The 16798-nt window shown below is 33.9% G+C and overlaps 1 protein-coding gene across 2 annotated transcripts; it reads right to left on the bottom strand.

Moving 5' to 3' along the window:
• Nucleotides 1-829: 829 nt before the first annotated feature.
• LOC111510767 (nuclear transport factor-2) lies at nucleotides 830-16498 on the bottom strand. 2 transcript variants are annotated; one of them, XM_023166701.2, is made up of 5 exons: nucleotides 16115-16498; nucleotides 15987-16058; nucleotides 14731-14829; nucleotides 6915-7044; nucleotides 830-1077 (listed from the first exon to the last, which is right to left on the bottom strand). In XM_023166701.2, the coding sequence occupies exons 1-4, from the start codon at nucleotides 16220-16222 to the stop codon at nucleotides 6931-6933; spliced, it is 393 nt and encodes a 130-aa protein (XP_023022469.1). In that variant the 5' UTR covers nucleotides 16223-16498; the 3' UTR covers nucleotides 830-1077; nucleotides 6915-6930. The 2 variants fall into 2 exon arrangements, with proteins under 2 accessions (XP_023022469.1, XP_023022468.1); XM_023166700.2 differs by lacking the exon at nucleotides 6915-7044 and having other exon boundaries at nucleotides 16115-16484.
• Nucleotides 16499-16798: the final 300 nt, after the last annotated feature.

The raw sequence follows: 16798 nt of genomic DNA, 5'->3' as shown, positions 1-16798 counted from the left end.
TCTCAGTGTTCATGTTTTAACCCCATATGTTATAGTATTAATATCATGAAACTTCTACATTTATTATGAAGTGTAATGAAGGGGTATTATTTCAGCACATGAATGAACAAAGTATCCAGAAAATAATTTTTTATTTAAACACTTGGATTTTTTCCACTCCTTGCATTAATTGTTTGAACACTACAAAAGGAAAAAACTCCCCTATGGTCAGGTTATTTTGATAGTTCATAGTTAATTATGAAATTCAATTAGTGAACTCAGGATTCTAGTCTGACGTGCTAAACACGTCATTTTGTCGTATTCTAACTCTAAACTAAGACTAATAAATCTCTGTATAAACTAATATAATTTCCAAGCTGTTGTATATCTAATGTGAGAATCAATTACCATTTGAGGAAATTATCCGATTGAATTCTTTGAAACAAGTTCCACAACCTTCGATGGCCCATTGAGATAGTTTTGAAATTTCACTTTATACCAGAGTTATTGTATGTGACATTTTTTCACAAATAATAACTTTTACTCATCAGTGGTATTGTGCACGACTCAGGGTCCAAAGATTGTGAGTTGGAATCCCGCTTTGACCAAATATTCCTTTCGCGATTCACCTAGTGAAATTAGATTGATACTGCTACGTTGCATAGCTGACAGGATTGCGAATAGTCATGATGCTCCCTAGGTGGTTCGAGAAGTCTATCCAAAACACGGGGATAATTGCACTAGTACTCGATGCCGTAGATAACAAAAGAAAAAATTGTAACTTCGACTTACATTTTTTTCAAATACCTTTGTTCCATTCACGTTATATGGTTTGAAATAAAATTCTACATTTGGAAAATAAGTTTTAATAATTATTGTAATGGATTGAATAGGATATAAGCACTAAATGATTACCAACTTAGAGAAGAGATGTAAAGTAATTTTGCATTCACAAATATAAAAAATGTTCTTATACATTATAAATCAAGCTGAATCGTGAATTCCCAATCTGAAAATGTCATGCTGAATAAAAAATGAGGCTCCTAGTGGTTTTAAAACAAATATTTGGGAAAACGCATGTGGAGGATCGTCGTCGGCCTGAAAAAAAAAGTTTTAGGATACTGAGTATATACGTATATTGACAATTACATGAAATTCACGGTGTTGTTGAGTTGAAGAAGTGACTTATACTTTTACTTATACTCTTAAAACATTTATTCAGCACATAGCTTTAAAAGAGCTCTAAAATTGACTACATTTATTTAACTAGATATTTGCGAAAAATGATGTTGAGAGCGAGGACAATGTCATGCGAGGCTAGTTTTCAAAAATTTTCGATATGCAGATCAAGGCCCATGTTTCACCAGTTACTTAATGTAGTGATGAACTGAAGATGAACCAGACATATTTGTAGAAGCGTGAAAGTTGTTTTTAAACTGGCCCGGATTGGCTGAAAACAGGCGTTCATTGTGTACTACTCAGGTCAATTGTAAGAGTAGATTATGCCGAAAATGGGGGCGCTTAATAAACTACTTTTTTGTGTGGGTACCCTAAGGCTTTATTGAAGTTTTGACAACTTAAAAAGCTGGCTAGTGTTGATTCATTCTGGATGAATCCATGATGCTCATTCCCGAGATAATGATTTTTAAGCTAAATTAATGTTTTGGGATTTTCTCCTCGGTAGTTCACAATGTCTTGCTTCGAGCCAGATTAGAGGATGGTTGGGCCAGATGGTGGTGGGGCGTCCATGCGAATGCTCACTTTTGCTCACTGGTTCGCATTTGTGCTAGGTTATTCTGATTGGGCCACGGTTTGACATGTATGCTGCTGGTGGAATGACGATCGGAGTTGTTTTTCAGTCTATTTCCAACCTTTTTAAGTACTGGATATCAGGTTCTGTTGACAAGTGTACTTTCTTCTTTTCTGTAGAATTTGTCCAATTTGTCTTTTCCCCTCATTAGCCAAACTAATAGAAAAAAATGTAAAAAATCGTTTGACTGATTTCTTAATGTTACATAATATTATAAATTGCAAACAATTTGGATTCCAACCGAAAAAGTGTACTAATGACGCCATAGTGTCCCTTCTGAACGAAGTTTAGAAGAATATTACCAATCCTGATTTAGCTGCAGCTGTGATTTATCCAAAGCACTCGATTGTGTCAATCATGAAATACTGCTCAGAAAATTGGAATAACTCATAAGTGGTTTGAATCATACCTCACCGGTAGAAGTCAAATTGTTAAAATGCCTACGTCATTATCAACTGCAGCTAGTATAAACAGTGGAGTCCTTCAGAGGTCTATTCTTGGTCTCATTATCTTTCTTTTGAATATAAATGACCTGACTTCGTTGAATATAATGGGAAAGTTCACGTTTATTCGCAGATGATGCCACAATACTATGGCACATTAAAAATACCTCAGATCTCCACTAGGTTATATCTTCAGATATCAGTATTATCAAGGACTGGTGAGATGCTAATCTCTCATTTTTGAATATCTACAAAACTAATTTGATATCTTTTCGGGGTTCTATTGATAACTTTCCAATTACCATCAATAAAAGTGTTATCGAGAATAAATTAAACACCAAATTCCTGGGTATTATATGTTTAAAATATGTTTTTCCGTTAACCAGCTATCGCACCCTTACGAACAACAACCCTTAAAAGTCGAAACTGGTGCGAGCTAAGGCCTAACGAGGTCTTATCTTTTAACGTGTGATTCCTAACACGGGTTGGACGATAGCAAGTGAAAATCGTTAAACCTGGGGCTTGAACCAGCGACAGACACATCGGCCGATTGTCTGAGTGAACAAAGCACCCACGTCGAACCGCCTGGCTACCGACCGACCATTATCATAGACAAAGACTTGAGATTTGAAGACCACACATCAGAATACTCACTAAAAAACTTTCTTTCGGTTGTTATGCGGTGAGAATAGTTTCTAGAGAATTGGGATTCCTGCAGCTAAATCTGTTTAATATTCACTACTAGACCCACACTTGAGATATGGAATTTCGTTCTGGAAGAATGTTCTATACTATCTCTTCAAAATGAAACAAGACTCTTGTAGGCCTATATTCATAACAAATAATATTTTGACATTTTATGCCATTTTTATATTAGAAACGGCTTGTTTGATAAACAAGCATAGAGATGAATTTTCTTTGGTCCCCTCTAACTAAATTATAAGTTGCATTTGGCATCTGCAATAACTTACACCATTTTTGCGTTTTGTGTAACTTTCCTCTTGATTTTATTTCTATTTCTTATTACCACATTTTACTGCGCAAATTTTCTTTACTGTGCTAAACATCTATTTTTAGCATATTTTCATATGTATATGTGTTTTGGCAATAAGATCATTCTTCTGACAACGAAGTTTATAATTATATCATTATGCTCATAGATCTGAATGACCTCCCTATGAAGTACTGCATGGAATGCGTTGAATTATTATATAGGACAGTGGTTTCTTCATATTTCATTACGTGGTCTGTAACAGACCATTGAGATCTGTAAGCATCCCAACAATTTCTACAGAAAAGAAAAAAGTATAGGTATAAAATGTGGTATCCAATACTCAAAAAAGCCAAAAAAGACTTGAATACAACTTCGATCAACATCCCAAAAGCAGTATTACTTTCGCATGGGCACCCCCACCAACCCTTGAACTATGAATATGGGTGAATACGAAAATATGAAGCTTCTTAATCAGTTCTTGCTGATATTTCGCAGGAAGATGTCTGCAGATGTAGCAGACGAAAAGTTTGGTACTACCAGTTCCATTCGACTACAGAATACCAGTCAATATTTTGTTTTCTCTAATCTTGACTCCGGCTGTGAAAGCCCATGTTATATAATACATTTTCTTCTCAATCACTACATGCTTGAGTTCAGACAAGGAAAAGAAATTTGTTTAAAACATTTAAGGATCTGTACTATGCGTCTCTGTTGAAATCATGATTAGTGAATTAAGTTAAATAATTCTTTTTACAAAAACCGCGACATGGGTTCCGCTACAAAATAGCTTTCTGAAACAAGAATGATCATTCTCACATTGGGAAGCTATTGCAATCTTTGTTTGAAGGACTCCGCACCAATCTTCATGATAACATAATTTGGAAACTCTGACATGAAGGGAATCTATTGAAAATGCTGTCTTTCGAGGCACGTTTCGCCAACCAAGTTAACGTCATTTTTAGTCATTTCCAGATGATGCTAATTTGGTTAGCGAAACGCATTTTTGTTCTAATGAGAGAAAAGTGTTTGTTTGAAGGTGGTTGACAATGTTTCATAGTGCATTTCATTAGTTCGGACTTCCATTGTCTAATATGATATAAATTGATTTAAAATCCCTGAAATAATCTGTATTAAAAAGGTTAGCTGAAAAATAACAATTATATTAAGCAAAAAAACTGAAATTACAATGGTATAAAATACAAGCAACAAAAGTAAAAAAATTGAACTATTAACACGAGATGAAAATTAAAAAATTATTAAGAAATTAAAATTGAAAGATTCCAAACCAACTTACTTTACGATGTTTCGATTGTTAGTATCCACAATCGTCTACGGGTGATAAAACTGGACTTATTCCTCGGAAATCTGACTATTTATAGGTGATTTGAGTGCTTTCACCTATCCCTTCTTCCCTCTCTCCGCATCATCGGTTTTAGCGGAAGCTGACCGTTTCGTGGCAGTTGGTCGTGTTCCGCTTGATTAGAGGTTTCCATATGTTGCGTATCCCTACGCTAGCTTGGCTAAATGCGTTGTTGGACAACCTATATGCGGCTTCTTTGAATTTTCTCCTAACCAGTGTTCCTCCTTGTGGATGATTTCAGCTTGAGCCCACTTGATGTTATGTTGATGAGTCCAAACATGCTCTGCTATTCATGATTTGCTGGTTTCTCCTCGTTGTGAGTGTTTCTTGTGCCCAGCAATGCGAACTTTCAATGGCATCTTAGTTTCACCGATGTATGATTCTCCGCACTCGCAGGGTATCCGGTAAATGCAATTCTTGGAATCGCAGTCCGCGTTTGGTGGCCTGGTTTTCGTGATGCCGCTATGGATAGTGTTCCCTGATCTGAAACAGGTTCTGATGTTATACTAGGACTCAATCCTTCCTATCCTTTCCGACAATCCTCTGATGTAGAGAAGTACAAGTACTGGTTGTGGCGGCTTCTCTTTCTTGTGAAGCTCTTGCTGTCTTCTAGCTAAAGCCTGTTCCACCATCACTTTGGAGTAACCATTCCGTTGAAGGTCATTTTTGATGATGTCTAGTTCCTTTTCGAGGCCTTCCTTTGTATTACAGAGCCCGAAAGCATGGTCTAGGAGAGTCTTGATGATTCCTCTCTTAGTCGATTGATGGTGGTTGGATTCCTGGTTCAGATAGTGTCCTGTGTGAGTGGGTTTTCGATATACAGATGTTTCCCATTTAGCGTCGGTTTTTTCACCAATATGTCTAAGAATGGCAATTCGTTGTGGATTTCCTTCTCCATTGTGAAATTGATGGGAGGACTTACGTTGTTGTTTAATTTTCATCTCGTGTTAACAGTTCAATTTTTTTATTTTTATTTTTTGGTTGTTGCTTGTATTTGATTTCCTTGTAATTTCAGTTTTTTTGCTTTATATAATTGTTATTTTTCAGCTAACCTTTTCAATTTTTACAGATTCTTTCAGAGATTTCAAATCATTTTATATCATACTGGACAATGGAAGTCCGAATTAATGAAATGAGAGAGTGTTTTCAATATACCGATCTTCATGTGAAAATTGCTGAATTTTTGATATTATGTAGTCTATCATATTCTAATGAAAACTTATCGCGATCTAATTTCTGAACGCCCTGGTTTAAATTATACAGGGGTTCAAATAAAAATATATATTTTTCAAAAAAACCGAAAATCAATTTCCATTGGGTTAGTATCATCAGGGAATGACTAGTCACCTCCTGAAACGCGTCGAGAGACAGCATTTTTGTTCTGGTGAATGAAAAGTGTTTTCAATAGATTTCAGTTGAACCCAATTATTAAATCATTTTCATTGTGAAGATTCCTGCATTAACGCCTGTTGGTCCCCTTCGTGGTAATAGCCAGGGAAGTAGTTGTTTTCGGATAGGCATCAGTCCATTCAACCTACTGTGTAGGTATATCCGAAACAGGCTTGAACATTTGAAATTCATTACTTTAGATTTGCCTGTCTTTTTGAGCATAGCCCACTGACTAATAAGAAACATTTTCATTTCAGGTCACAATTATTTGTTTTCTTTACAAATCAGCCTTTTATTTGATTTTTGAGTTTATTTTTTCAATTTCTTTCCCATCTTTGAATTATTTTTGTGTTAACTAGCTCATTCGAACATTTGTGTTCGTTTTTTAGTATTTTTAACGATTTGAACGGTCATTCATTTTGATTTTATTTTTTCTTCCATATATTTTAAATTCTGTCAAAACCTTTTCAGACAATGAAAAGATAAACAATTGAAATATTAACTGCATACATGTATATTTATTTAAGCGACTTTAGTATTTGTTTCACATTTTCATCTGTTTGCTGAGATTACCATAAACTCATGATTCAAAATGGTAGGATATTTTGTGTTAAATCACAAACATTACTGAAAGCAGTTAAATTGGTTTGAGAGATAATAAAACTTCATGCCGAAGTTTTTTTGATTAAATTAGTATATGTTAAAACAGACAGCTGATTAACGGAAAAACAGATTTTAAACAGAACAATTATTTACTGAAATGAGTTCATATAATATAGTTAAGGATTAGGGCATATGAGGATTCGTGTTCAACAGTAGCATCCTCTAATCGATTAATCAAATATGAATATGAATAAAAAGTGAGTGCAAAATTAGTGAGTTAACAGAAGCACAAAACAGAGTGCAAGCTATATAAAAAAAACTGTGAACAATACATACTGCAACAAATTCCCGGTTAAATGGTATCATGGAGAACAAGCCTGAAGATATCATGTTGAACAAAAAAACTTCCTTCTATTGGTTTCAAAACAAATGTTTGCACGTAGGCATGCGGAAGATCTTCATCAGTCTGTTGATATGATGAAATATAGTAAATATAATCTATTGAAAACGTTAGAACTTCAACTGGGAATTTGAAAAATTTTTAATATAATTTCGGTGATTCCATAAATAAAATGATGGGTATAGCCATTACTACTTGGTAGGAGATCATTATGAAAACTGAGAAATAAAACTTCCTATTTTTTATACCACTTGTATTTGTAACTAACGTTACTGCAATTTCGTCCTTTAGGGGCATTTTCAAAAGTATACAATAAACTGTTTATTGTATATTTATTTATTTATGTATATACATGGGCAAGCCCAATTCAGATATAAGTAGTACAGTGTATGTAGTACTTGATGCAATACAGTGGATTAAAAGTAAATTATAAGAATAATACAATTTCAAAGTAAGATAACAAGCAGTAGATTATTAAATAAAAATGTATAACAATATGAACTAATATAATTCTCACAGGCAAATAAAACTAGACACAATACAACAACATAAGCAGAGAGTATTTAATGGCTAGGCGAAGAATATGGTTTTTGAAGCTAGAAACTGATATATTAAAGGTTTGAAGGTTATTTAAAGAGTGATCCAATCGAAGAGTTCTGGGAATAAAGTTGTTGTATGAATAATTGAATCTGTGAAAAGAAACGTAAAACGTTTGCACCTGTCTAGTTGAACGACTGGAGACATGTAAAGATATTTTGGAGAGAAGCTCGGCTGATATTCAGTCCGTTGATAATTTTAAATAGAAGTATTAAATCTATATTTTCTGCGAGCCTCAAGAGAAGGTATATTCAAAATGCATTCCAATGCAGTATAGTCATAGTATACACGCATCTTGAAGGCAATATATCTCAGGAAATTGTGCAGTACGGCCTCGAGTTTCTCTTTTTGTATAACGTAATGAGGGGAGCAAACTGTGGAACAATAATCGAGATGAGATCTAACCAGGGAAAAATAAAGAGATTTAATAGCAGTGATGTTGGTGAAATCACGGGTGATTCTCTTTATAAAGCCAAGTATCTTCATAGATTTTTGAATTACAGCGAAAATGTGTGATTTTTAGCTGAGTGTGGAGTCTAGGATCACACCTAGATCTTTGGTTTCAATAACAGAATGTAAGGTCCTATTATTTATACTATATTCGAAAGTGATTGAGTGATGTGTTCGATGAAAGCGAAGAATTTGGCATTTGTATGTATTCAAACACATACCATTTTGCGAACACCAGTTAGATAGGCAATCTATATTGTTTTGTAAACACAATGTATCAGCTTCACTTTCAATTATTTTAAAACATTTTAAATCTTCGGTAAATAGCAAAGCTTTGCTTTTATGGAAACAGCTGATTAAATCGTTGATAAAAAGGTTAAACAACAGTGGTCCCAACTGCGAACCTTGTGGAACATGTAACTGCGATACATGTAACTGCGATAGTAGGAGAATAACAATGATTAACTCTAACAATGTACGTTCTTTCCGTAAGATATATAGGTATACATTTGAAAATGTCCTTGGAGGAAGAAACCGCAGTAATGTCATTTGAAAATGTCCTTAGAGGAAGAAACCGCAGTAATGTTAGTTACAAATACAAGTGGTAAAAAACAGGAAGTTTAATTTCTCAGTTTTCATGCTATCATAAATATTTGCAAACACACAATAGAGATCATTATTGAACCCATGTTACATTGGGTTACCATACAGTGCATTTCTTTAATGTCTCCCTCCCCCTTATTATTTTTTGAACGGGTCATCTCGAAAAATTGAAATTTGGGATAATGAAATTAATGCATGAATACTTTATTTTGAAGTGAAATTGACAGATGAAACTTTTAAGATGGCGACTGGGCGCCATCTGGGGAAAAATTAAATGGAAATGGGGTTCAGGTTCAGTTTCGTTCACCTTTTGCTTCAAATAGCCCCTTGAGAAAAAGTCCAAAGGTGTCAAATCTGGCGAGCGGGCTGGCCATTCTGTAGGAATTCGACGGCCAATCCAACGACCGGGAAAAGTAGTATCCAAATAGTTTCTTACTTCTCTGGAGTAATGTGGTGGTGCTCCATCTTCTTAGAATACAATATTCATATTGAATTCATTAGGATTCGCTTCGACGATTTCAGTGATGAGAGGGTCAACGTTTCCAGCTTATTCAAATACAGTTCCCCTGTTGAATTTTGATCAATAGATAGAGGCCCTACAATATGGTTTCCCAATATTCCTGCCCATACGGTAATTTTTTCTGGATATTGGGTATGTGTTTCCCGGAAAACGTGAGGGTTGGTGTCACTCGAATTTTTTATAAACAAAAAATAACTCAACAAACCTTATCGGGTTGTTGGAATTGCCATATGGCAGATAAAAAGGAATATTTCTAGAAATATCGATATTAATGTGTTTGTCTTTAGGAAATTATTAAATGTTCCACCATTTTGTAATAGGTGAAAATATTGATTTCATATTCTAAGGTTGTGAAGTATTCGTCAGGAGCTTCAAAATGATGTGTCACAAGACCCCCTCTCATTCTCTAAAGGTATGTTCCCATCGTGTTTGAAAATTGCCACAATCATTCCTCTACATAAAGGAGGCGATCTTGACAACCCAGCTAATTTTAGGCCAATTGCTTTGCTACCCGTCTTGTCTAAAATTATAGAAAAACTGGTAAAAAAAAAGGAGTAATATCCTTCCTCGAGAAAAACAAGGTGATAAATTTATTCCAATTTGGCTTTCAGTCTTCAAAAGGTACACAAGACGCCATATTTTCACTCATGGAAAACCTGTACACCAATCTGAATGACAGAGAATCTGCGGCGGCCATGTTTTGTGACCTAACCAAAGCCTTCGATTGTGTAGACCACATGCTGCTTCTTCGCAAGCTGGAAGTTTACGGATTTAGAGGATCGGCATTACTTTGGTTTGAGACGTACCTTTCTCATCGGCGGCAGAATGTTCTATTAGATGGAATTTCATCAGAGGAACGCTTCATTGACAGTGGGGTTCCACAAGGTTCCGTTTTGGGACCGGTGTTGTTACTCATTTATGTCAATGACTTGGTCCATGTTAACATAAGTGGTAAATTCACATGTTTCACTGACGATACCACTATCCTCTGGCATAGCAATACAGCCTCCAATTTACTTGATCAAATCATCGTCGACATAAGAACGGTTAAAGAGTGGTGTGATTCCAATCTCTTATCATTGTACATCGATAAAACAAAGGTGATCACGTTTAGATGTAACATAGGGGAAGTACACTTGGAAAATGTAAAAATAGAAAATTTGGAGAAAAACAAATTTTAAGGGCTCTTCATTGATGAAAATCTAAAATTTGATTTCCATGTCGACTACTTATGTAAAAGACTAGCAGCAGGATGTCATGCAGTGAGAGTTGTTGCAAAAAAGTTGGACACTACTATCACAATATCAGTTTATTTTGCACAAATTGAATCCTATTTACGTTATGGAATTTGTTTCTGGGGAAATTGTGCAAAATTTCGTTTCAATATGGTATTCTCTCTACAAAAAAGAGCCATCAGATATTTATGCAAGGCTAGCTACAGGGATTCATGCCGCCCATTATTTGTGAAGCAAAAAATTCTGACCTTTGTATGTCTTTTTATTTTGGAAACAGTGTGTCTTATCCACAAAAAATATAAAAAGCAATTTAGGAACACCGCAACTTATAGTACAAGTCAGTCTTACTCAGTTTTCCTTCCCACACCTTCTCTAGCCCTTACACAAAATTCTATTATTTTCAATAGCAAGAAGTTATTTAACCACCTTCCCATTAATTTAAGGCGAATATATAATGGAAAGAAATTCAGAAAGAAAGTGAAAGAATACCTTGTTGGGAGGCCCTATTATAGTGTGGACGAATTCTACCAAGGCTCTATCGAATAATTGACATGTAGCTTTGTGTAAACAAGTTATTGAAACCAACACAAAATGGCTATCAATGTTCATTATGTAGAATTATATATTTACGTTTACTTAATATTCATAAATTCATGTACTTATATTTGTAGCTGTTCAACTGGACTTAATATTGTTCTGTCCATATACTCTGCTCTGGTGTTTAAGCATTATTTTATAGTTTATATTTGTTAATTGTCCCTTATACATGTTTTACTTTACTAGACTTTGCCAATAAGATGTTTATATCTTGGGTAATAAAGCATATTTTGATTTGATTTGATATTCAATTTTTTTCCCCAGATGGCGCCCAGCCGCCATCTTGAAAGTTTCATCTGTCAATTTCACTTCAAAATAAAGTATTCTTGCATTAATTTCATTATCCTAAATTTCAATTTTGGAAGACGAAACCAAGAAGTTCAAGTTGCTTTATTGATGGTGGTGACGTGGATGATGAACGAAAGGTTCACATCAAAGATTATACCCACATCTTTTATTTCAATGAGCCGTTTTAGATTGACATCGTCATGAACATAGTTAAAGACGATTTTGATATTTATTCTAGCAAACATTGTACATTTTCCTTGATTTAACGACATCCCATTGTTTCCAGGCCAAACATATAGAGAAATGATATCCTGTATCTTATGACAATCTTCAATATTTTCGATAGGCAAATATAGCTTCAGGTCATCAGCAAACAGCAAGAATTTACAGTAATGATTTGAACTGCCATAAATAGGGTAAACAGCAGGGGTCACAAATGAGAGCCCTGTGGCACTCCAGAAGGTACAAAAATTCGTTCTTATTCAAAGTTTTTGATTTTGACTACTTGTGACCTGTTCTTGAGATAATGCTTAGACACTGAGTAATTAAACTGAAAGTTATAGTAATATATATAGACTATAGGTGATCAGTGAGATTATATTTGAGTAGATAGAAACTTTTTCCTTGTAATCAATTCAAGATATACAGAAAGGTGATTATTCAATATTTTGAAAATGAAAATCATGGATATTTTATACAGTAGGTCCATTAGACTTTGTTGAAAGGTTCAAAGATATTGTTGAAGAGACTGTATATAAGTTCAATATTTATTTTGACAGAATAGGTAGTCAGTTTTTTTAAAGACGTTTCAATTTTGAGAATTTGTATGTTGAAGTAAATAAAGTTATGGTTAAAACAGTATAAAATAGGTTTATCACATTTAAGAACACACTATGTAAAAGTCAGCTACTGAATTTCCAAAAAAATGTGAAACTGAACTTCACAGAAAAACTAGGGTCAGAAGTGTTCCCCCACAGAGATGATTGATGCCGATCTAGAGTTAAATACAGTTCCTATGCAAACAAGTCTATAACATCACAGGATTGGTACAAAGATACAGTTTTTATGAATCATTGGGTTGAAGGTGCCAGAAGATGTACTAATGCTGTTTTATTGTTGATGAACAGTACTTCAGAAATAAATCAGAAATAAGTGAAAAAAGCAACCTGCGCTATTCTATTTTTAAACAACACATCCCGAAACACATTGAATAATTATGTATAATAAGTCATGCTCTATAGCCGAAGTGATTTTGTGTAATTCCAATAACTGCCAAATCTATAGTTGGCATTTGAAATCCAGTTTGTCTCCGGAAGCAGTCCCTCAAAGTTAGGGATGTTAGGTAGCTCGAGTCACGTAGAATTTGTTGGTTAGTGTTAGGGATAGTATGGAACATTCGGATCTGTCCTTTGAGCCATTAGGTCTCATGAGAGAGGATGAAGCACAGGAGCCGTTTTCCAGCTACGAGAAGAGTTGTTTTGAGTTACGGAATTCAACGCTGAACCCTTTCTGTGTACATAATTGTCATGAGACTTCAAATCTTGAGACGACAGAGATTATGTATCGGGATGCACAAGGGAATTTGTTCCTTGTGGTGAGTGAAACAGAATAATCACATTTCCTACCAACAACAATGACGCTCCAAACCAAAGGCCGACCTTAGTTGACAAGCTCTCTAGCTTGCATGGCTGACATGCAGTCCCAGATAATCTGGAGGATGACGGTGTCTCGCCTGCAATAGAGTTGCTGGGCGAACTAACTTCGAAATTTTATGGAGAAAGTCAAGACAGGAACAATATGAAGCTGATGTGTTAATTTTAAATGAACTGGGACTGGCCAAGTATTTGTTCCCAGGTGCAACGAAGAGCGATATTCTGTCAGCGATTGCACAGTTACTAACTCAGGAGTTGTGCTGCTTCTTTTCAGAAAAGCGACCAGCAGAAACTGAGTCTCTCATATAAGATGCTGCGAACATAGAGGAAGACGTCAGGTTGTCTCAGCAAAATCTAAGGGGGGCTAATATTCCACAAGATAATGCAGTTAACCTTCGATAAATCGTACATGCAGTGCCAAGCATAAAAAGACAAGTGACAAAATCAAGGAATGATTAAAATAGGGGTAATGCTGTCAACAGTAATTCTCAAGTTAGTATAACGAAAATTGCATGAATGATGAATATAGGTCGTATTTTAATGAATAAAATATTGATAAGCAAAATAAAGTTCACTTGTAGCAAATTGAGTTTCATCAAGAACTCTATAAAAGAGATTATGATTTGTGAAAATTTATTAAAATCAATTTGCAAAAAAACAGATGTTTGTTCAGAAAGAAGTCAACAAATAAAAGTGGTGGCAGGGTAAGTAGACAAAACTGTCATCACTACACGACACAGAATCCCTATTAGATTAGAAAATTCGAAATCTAAAACAGATGATCAATAAATGTTTGAGGAGGTATAATTGGGGATCAGATCATCTCAAGAATTTTGGTTGAAAAATTATTTTATTCCATTTGATCGAGTAGAGATATTTGGTGTTGAATGAATCCATTTTGCGACATAAATCATCCCATAACTTCCAAATCTCCCAGTATAAACTCAAATGACCCTATATTTTTTTAAACAACTCTTTTCAAGGAAATCGACTGAATTAAAATAAACAATGTTCCATTTAGAAACCACTTCTATGATGTCACACGTTTATTAAACACCCTTTATATTAGTAGTTATTTCTGTAAGATAACTTGCACAGTTCTGTACAACTTTTATTTGAGATAATTTTTCCTATCTGACTTTGAAAAGCAATATCGTTCACCCACACATCGTCGATACACCTTTTATAAAGGATGTAAGTATAATCAATAACTATAGCTGAATAATTCAACTATGGTAATCCTGAATTTATTAGTTATACTTAATATCTTTTAAAAGTCATATTTAACAAACATTTAATTTCTATTTAAAATTTTCACATTACAGACAGTCCATCTGAGGATGCTACCATGTAGTGAAACATGTTTTGGAAATAAAGTCTATGTTGGAGAAAATTTCAATTTTCATAAATAGTTTTATTGATTTTCACCGAGGAATGGGGCAGTGTATTCAAAATTATTTTATTTAATTTATACTGTATACTGTTTTCATGTTCTCATATTTAGATTTTTTGTATTTACTTAAAATAGTTAAAAAATTTGGAGCTATTGAAAATAATTATTGCAAATTCATTTGTGAGAAGAGTCATAGAAGAATTGAATAAATAGTAAAGAGGTGAACAGGTTTTCTTCATTTTATGATTGTTACGTTCAAATCAACCAGACTAAGTAAACATTTTACATTGTATTTAGTGAAAACAAGAAATGATAGATAGAAAAATATAAGAATGAAACTTTAGATTAGATTAGAGTAGATTTGAGAGAAAGTTTTGGTCCTAAATATTTCAGAATGAGAATACTAATTGAACTTACCTGTAATCTTCCTAATACATTAATTATCACCCCACCATCAAACATTGGTTGGGAGTCTATCTCAGTTATTATCCTATTGATTTTTTGGAAAGTTAGAGCCTGAAAAACAACAATAATAAGTTCAATATAAAATAAAATCTTGTAAATTTCAAGAAAATAATTCAATAAGTTATTTGACATAGAAATTCAGAACAATTCACAATTCATCCATAGAGACGTGTGACAAGATCTTATGTGAAAGAATTTTATTACTTTCTTCTTTATTTAATAACAAAACAGAACTACCATACTATTCTCAACACGTTTCAACAACCAAGTTGGCGTCTACAGAAGATGAAGTTCTGATGTCTGGGAAAAGTGCTTGTTGTTTTGGATTTATTCTATGCCAAAGGTTCCAAATTTACCAGTAATAATATATTTTTCAAATACAAAATTGAATGAATTTAGCAGATTTATAAAACAGAATATGCGTTAGACATCTCTGCATAAACTTACTAACCTTTCATACCAAGAGCAGAATTATAAGAAAGTTCTGTTAGCAAAAGTCTCAATTGTTTTTTCAACAATACTAATCCAAGTAATTTTCAATTGTCCTACTCACGTAGATAAACACAGAAGGCAAATTGTTATTTAGGTGGGAGAACAATATTTAATTCAACATCTAAGAAGACCACATTTTTTATGAGTAATTAATTTCATATCAATAGAAAAATCCGGTCAAATATTGGAACTGGTATCAGAAGAACACACTCAGATACACTTACAGCTCTGCATGAGTTACCAATCCAATCTGTAGTTCAACTAAATCGGGCAGTCTTCGGCAGAGTTTCTTACATAATACAGAAGATCAGATGTGTTGTCCATAATTTTATCCTTTTAACATGCTAAGAATGGCATGTTAAAAGTCAAGACTGTTAATTCGTAGCTCGCTCTAGTTTGTACAGTCTTTTACAGTGTCCAAAATGCAGTGGTATAAGTGGCAATTGGAGATATTTTGGGGCTATGATTAGAGTAAAGTCAGATTATTTTATAAATTGGGTTCTATAGCTCAATATCTGCTACAAATGAATAACAAGACATTCTATACAGAAATAATATACTCAAGTCCTAGAAGGCAGAAAATTCTAACATGACTAAAAAAATGGAGACATTCAGTATTCTATAAAAGGTGTATACTGATATTTCAAATCTCAAAATATCCAATCATTCTAATTAGGAGCTGTAAAAAGTTTTTACATAGAATGAAAACTGCTTACATTTAGTTTTTCCATTATTTTCACAGATCCTTGTAGCTGCGTACCTTCGAAAGTCATGAATGATAGTTCGACCTGCAATTTTATTATAAAAGTTCAAAAATGATAAAAATATTTTCATATTCACTTACATTATACATGTTTACCAAATTAGGCCTCTGAGTTGGATCATCAAATAAAGCATAATATTGCTGTACGAAACTTTTTCCTATAGCTTCGTATTGTAGATTCAGAGCCATTTTGTAGTTTGTAGTCTTCTTGAATATCTTACCCGATTCTTAATTTCAAAAGTATTACACGGAATAACTATTATAGAACGCTTTTTCAGATTTTTACAATAACCTCAAGCCAAATCCAATGTTGCCACAGTAGTCTGATCATGAAATTATCCACCATTCAAGTGGGAATTATCCGCGACCAATTTGAAACCATCGGCATAATATACACAAAAGCCGTTCTCGATTGAAATTTGGTTCTTTTTGCGGTTGACGAATGAATGTGATCAATTTTTAAAGTGATTATGTTTGTGATTCAATCGACCTTTGTTAAGGATTTATTTGGAGTTTTTATTTTTTGTATTGGTTACACTGGGTATCTGATGAGTGCCAGTTGTCATAACGGAAAGAGCTTGTCAACATTTTGATGGTTTTTTTCGATTTCTGAATAAATTTAAATTTGGTTTTATGTTAGTTAGTCACATCTCCAAACCTGAATCAGAAGTTATTGAATTTTAAGTCTGTAAAAAATTCGTTTTATTTAAACAAAGTTCTATATATAACTTCCTAGTGTAGCATTTACTAGGGATATTTCTTTTT

The sequence above is a fragment of the Leptinotarsa decemlineata genome, unplaced genomic scaffold, assembly GCF_025532065.1.
Source record: "Leptinotarsa decemlineata unplaced genomic scaffold, Ldec_3_MD MMD2_tig00026294_RagTag_RagTag, whole genome shotgun sequence".
Lineage (NCBI taxonomy): Eukaryota > Metazoa > Arthropoda > Insecta > Coleoptera > Chrysomelidae > Leptinotarsa > Leptinotarsa decemlineata.
This window is presented reverse-complemented; position numbering and strand designations above follow the sequence as displayed.

Excerpts from the sequence above, each read along its gene's own strand:
- LOC111510767 (XM_023166701.2), bottom strand. The coding sequence starts at position 16,222 with ATGGCTCTGAATCTACAATACGAAGCTATAGGAAAAAGTTTCGTACAG. Across the intron at positions 16,059-16,114 it reads ATTTGGTAAACATGTATAAT|GTCGAACTATCATTCATGAC; the intron begins GTAAGTGAATAT and ends ATAAAATTGCAG. Across the intron at positions 7,045-14,730 it reads ATGTATTAGGAAGATTACAG|ACTGATGAAGATCTTCCGCA; the intron begins GTAAGTTCAATT and ends TCATATCAACAG.